Source organism: Myotis davidii, unplaced genomic scaffold (assembly GCF_000327345.1).
Source record: "Myotis davidii unplaced genomic scaffold, ASM32734v1 scaffold362, whole genome shotgun sequence".
Classification (NCBI taxonomy): domain Eukaryota; kingdom Metazoa; phylum Chordata; class Mammalia; order Chiroptera; family Vespertilionidae; genus Myotis; species Myotis davidii.
Window position 1 is genome coordinate 3,571,779 of NW_006297152.1, and position 4,709 is coordinate 3,576,487.

General features: G+C 33.7%; 1 protein-coding gene across 6 annotated transcripts in view; it reads left to right on the top strand.

The window, feature by feature from the left end:
• Window positions 1-1,283: 1,283 nt before the first annotated feature.
• The window catches only part of EDEM3 (ER degradation enhancer, mannosidase alpha-like 3), a 59,349-nt gene continuing 55,923 nt past the window's right edge, over window positions 1,284-4,709 (top strand). For all 6 annotated transcript variants that reach the window (XM_015569955.1, XM_015569957.1, XM_006772950.2 and 3 more), the window contains exon 1: window positions 1,284-1,324. In XM_015569955.1, coding sequence (XP_015425441.1) covers window positions 1,295-1,324 — 30 coding nt within the window. In that variant the 5' untranslated portion in view covers window positions 1,284-1,294. The remainder of the gene's footprint in view (window positions 1,325-4,709) is intronic.

Here is a 4,709-nt window from a genome sequence, read left to right on the forward strand (position 1 = left end):
TGTGAGAGACCTTATCACCTGCATATAATGAATGTCTAGAAGGATTCTGAGATAACTTGATACATATAAACACAAAGATTTAATGTTTTAGCAAAGTGATAAGAAGATCTTGTTTTTAGTAGTCAGGTGTTTTTAAATAATTAATTTAAAAAGTTGTCAGGACTTACTTTATTCAATTCACTAGTTTGAATGTCCTTGATTTTGCTGGTCATTGTAGCCAGGATCTGGAAATTAGTCTGTTTCTGTCTGCTAGCTTTATTATTACCATTATTTCATCCATCCATGATTACAAATTTTAAACTGGCAAGTGCAATATAGCAAGAAGCAAAATAAAATTACACCCAGCCATTTTTTTTAAAATTAGAAATAATATTAAGAGTTAATAAAAGATTACTAAACTATTTTTCCCTTGCTAATTATTGAGATTTTAGCCATAATATTAACTTTCATAGTTTTTCCTGTAGCTCTCAGTCCCCCAAACTTGAGAGAATTTAATTGACAGACTGATTCCTTGGTCCCAACCTTGCAGATTTTAATTTAGTAAATCTGGTGTGGGGATCAGAAATCTCCATTTAACAATCAATTTGGGGATTTTGAGAAACAGCCCAAACACACAAATCTCTTTTTGAGGATTAGTTTTCTCATTTTAGAGGTGAATATTGTTTATTTGACTTTTGACAGTTTTTTTTAAAAAAAAGCTAAGAGTACACCATAAAATCATCAAATCTATCTTCATGAAAACATGACAAACATATTAATAAATATGTATTAAACTATGCATAATGATTTTATTCAGTTTAAGGGGCGAGGCAGAGGCTTGATAGAATATTGTTATTTCATATCAATACATACACCATCCCTCTCTGTTGGTAGACTATATAGTAGTGTAAGTAATAGTATTTCTTTTGGGGGTTCTCCAACAATATTCCCCCTTTCAAGATAGATGTTAGATAGTTTTGTTAAGAGGTAATTGTTTTTCAGCAACACATTTCCTTCTCTGCATGGCATGTATCATTCATCAGTTTTCTTTGGAAAAATTATAAGATGAATTTTACATGAGTTGTTAGGAAGGAATACTAAAACTTTGGCCCCTCTCTGTGTGGTTCATGAAAGCTTGTTGACTAACACTGGTGTATTTCCTGACTCTGCTTATGTCCTCTTCCAAGTAAATGGGTTTTTGTTTGTTTTTTATTGGTATATGTTTATGAAGGAACATTTACTTTTTGGAAAACAATAAATAGAATATACTTTTTTCTATTTCTGCTCTTTTAAAATTAGGAATCAAGTACTGGAAATGTTTGATCATGCCTATGGCAACTATATGGTAAGTAGAAAGCTTATTTTTATATACCATTCATGTGAACAAATTACTTTGTGAGCATAGTCATGGGATTTTGAAACCTGAATTAGTAGCACATTAAAAAAGTTTTTAAAAATAAGTACAAACGTGAGCTAACAGAGTATTCCTGGTAGTGGTTCTTAGAGAACCAGCTTATTGAATAGGTAAGAAGAAGTTGAATTACATTATGAAACTGTATATTTAAACAGTTTCCTTTGATGCTACCAACAATGTTTATTGAGTGCTTTTTATAGCTATGTATTGTGGACATAAACATGAATAAGGTGTTATTTCTGGCCTTAAAGGAAATTACTTTTTAAAATAAATAAATAAATAACCTATTTTCAGTAATACTTGTAGTCTCTGTCAAAATTATGTCCCCATGGTGGGCTTTGATTTGAATATATTTTGCTTTCTGGTACACTGACCATAATGTTTTAAAATGTCTTGGTGCTCACTTGAGATGAAATAGCAGTTTCAGTTTTTCAAGACGAAAAAGTTCTGGAGATCTTTTGCACAACAGAGCAAATTTTGGAGCTCAAAAGAAAATTGTATGTGTAATTTTGTAGAGTTCAATCAAGTTATTCTGAGAATTACTGCTTATGACCTTGTTTTTAAACTTTACAATGTCAGCAGATTTTCTTTTATGATAAGGCCTATAAAAATGTAGTTGGGAAAAGTTTGATAGAGAACTAACTTTAGTTCATTCTGCTTTTAAATATTTTTCATGGGATTCTATGAATCCATTTTTCATTATGTATTACTCATCGTCATATAATAATATAACATCTAAGTACATATACTTTTTTATTTTTGTATTTTTAAACATTTAATTTTTGTATTTTTAAATATGTATTATATTTGATGATCCTTGTTCCCTTTTATATTGTATATTTTTAAGAGTACATATTGAGTTCTTAATAAATAATTTTAGAATATGATGTTGATGAAGTTTTGTATACTCATTAAATTCATTTCTTAAGATCTTAGTCATTTCCTTAACATTTTTTTCAAAATTATTTATTAGAAAAGAAAAACAACGGTGCTCCTGTTAGAGTGGCACACGTAGGGCAGCTTGATTGCTCTACGTGTGAAATTGACATCAAGAGATTTTGGAAGCATAATATTTTGATATCTGGGCAGCTGGTGATTGTTGGTCCTGGAAACCTGTGTGTGGAGCGGGCCCGGCGGGGGCGGGAGGGTGGGGAGGATCATTTATCCCTGGTTAATTCAGTTTGGGCAAAGCATAATTTAACAATTCTAGGCTAATGGTTTTGAGGTGATCAAGTGGATCCGTGCTACACTCTCAAACCTTAGGTTAGCCATCTCATAAATGCATACTTTTGGATCCAAAGTTAAGTAAAATGGCATATAGCTGCATCCATTCAATATATCTCACTATGAAGAGTATCCTCTCTTTATAAAGCACAGTATCTTTAATATCTTGTCACTTATTAGGTAAATAGTAGAAAGTTTTATAAGCATACTTTTCTTACTATAGAATGCACCTAATCAGTGGATTTGTGACAGAGCAGGTATTGAGGGCAGCTATTGGGACCCTAACTGGGTTTCTATTACAACTACCCACCTACAAGATATAAAGGAGAGGAATTTCAGCTCCAAAGACTAGGAACTTCTGCAGTTAACATTCCCCTCCATTTTTCTGGTAGAGGCCCACCCATCTGCAGTCTGTGCAATACTTGTTTTTAAATGTTCAACTGTTTACAGCATGAGTGACTCTTACAGTGTGTCTGTGTTATGCTCACTCAATTTATTTGAGTTTTGTAACCCAAGATTTAGTCTAGAATTTACACTTCCCCTTTTCAGGTTCTCAACGAACATGAAACAGTCCTAAAATATTAAACAGAGAGCAGGAGCTCTGTGTTTGTTATTTGAAGTCAGTTGATATTTTTTTCTAGTTTTTACACCCAGAAGCACTTCCAGCTTGCCGTAGAGAAAAAAGGAAGGGTTTTGGAGTGAGGTGGGTTTGAGTTCACATCTCTTCTCAGCTATTTAATAGCTTGGACCTACACAGATCATTTTAACCCTTCTGAGCAGTGTCTTCTGATATAAAATGGGGATAATTGCAAAGGGTATATTATAAAGTATAAGATTTTTGAAAACAAGGACCATTTTCTTTAATAAATTCATCTTTTATATGTTCTGTGTCTAGCATGATGCCTGGTATGTAAATGCTTATTACTTTTTGTTTTGTTTTTTGAAAGAACTGACTTGAATTCTTGTGAAGATGCAATGAAATAGTGCTTAATTTTTACATTTGGTTATTGTGATATATCTTTGCCTTTTAAATTCAAATATATCATTCAATAAACTTCACTAAAGTACACGTTTATGGTGAATTTGGGATATATAAGTCTTTATATTTAATTTACTTTATAGTAGTCAGTTGCCTACTGTGCTAAAATATAAAAATGGCTGGCACATGGTGGGCTTTTAATACATGTTGAAAGCTTTGCATTTTCCACTCGTTCTTTTTAACATTACTCTCCAATCTAGTCTATAATTAGAGCAGTTCCTTTTGGCTTTCTTGGTTCAAACAGTGGTATTTTCCAGAGACAGGTACCAGAATGTGATAAGAGCGAGAACTCTGGAAATGGAGCAGGACACCCTGACGTGGCTCTGCCACCTACCGGCTGGGCTCTAGTCTGCCTGAGGCTGTGTCCTCATCGCTCTGAAATGGTTCGCTTGCCTCACGGTGTTGTAAGGATTAAACAAGTTAATACAAGTGCTTAGAACTAGTGTCCGGCAAACAGGAAGCACTGTATAAGTTTACTGCTGCCACCAACTGCTGCTGCTACTAAAACTACTACTGTCAGTATTCATTCTCTGCCTGAGATTGAAATTGCCCTCCTAAAATTCCTCTAGGCTCTAACTCATAACTTGTTCCCTGGATTTACTTAGAACTTTCTTAGAACATATACATTATTTCCTGTTTAGGCATGTACCTTTTGAGGGTATTTTTTTCCTTTCCTTTTAATACTTTCTGTAACTGTGCTCTGCCAGCGTTAGATAGATTACTACATCTCAGCTATCCCTTGGTGTTACATCCGGGAATTTTCTGATTTTATCAGTTACGGGCATAAATATTCATATTATACCAGCTATGTTCGACAAATGTATAGCCCCCGTCAAACTGTACTTTATCCACAGTGAATTGCACAGCTAGCTTTCTCTTTTCCCCAAATAACATGAAATTTGATTATTTTGGCAGTTCTTGTGTACCCTTACTTAACCCCAGACCACAGCCACTTTAGGGCTTCTGTTAGCATGTTTTCATTATTTGTGCTGAGGTCCGTTTGCAGATTAATTTAGTTGACAAAATGACATGTATTTAGGCCACCAAATGCTG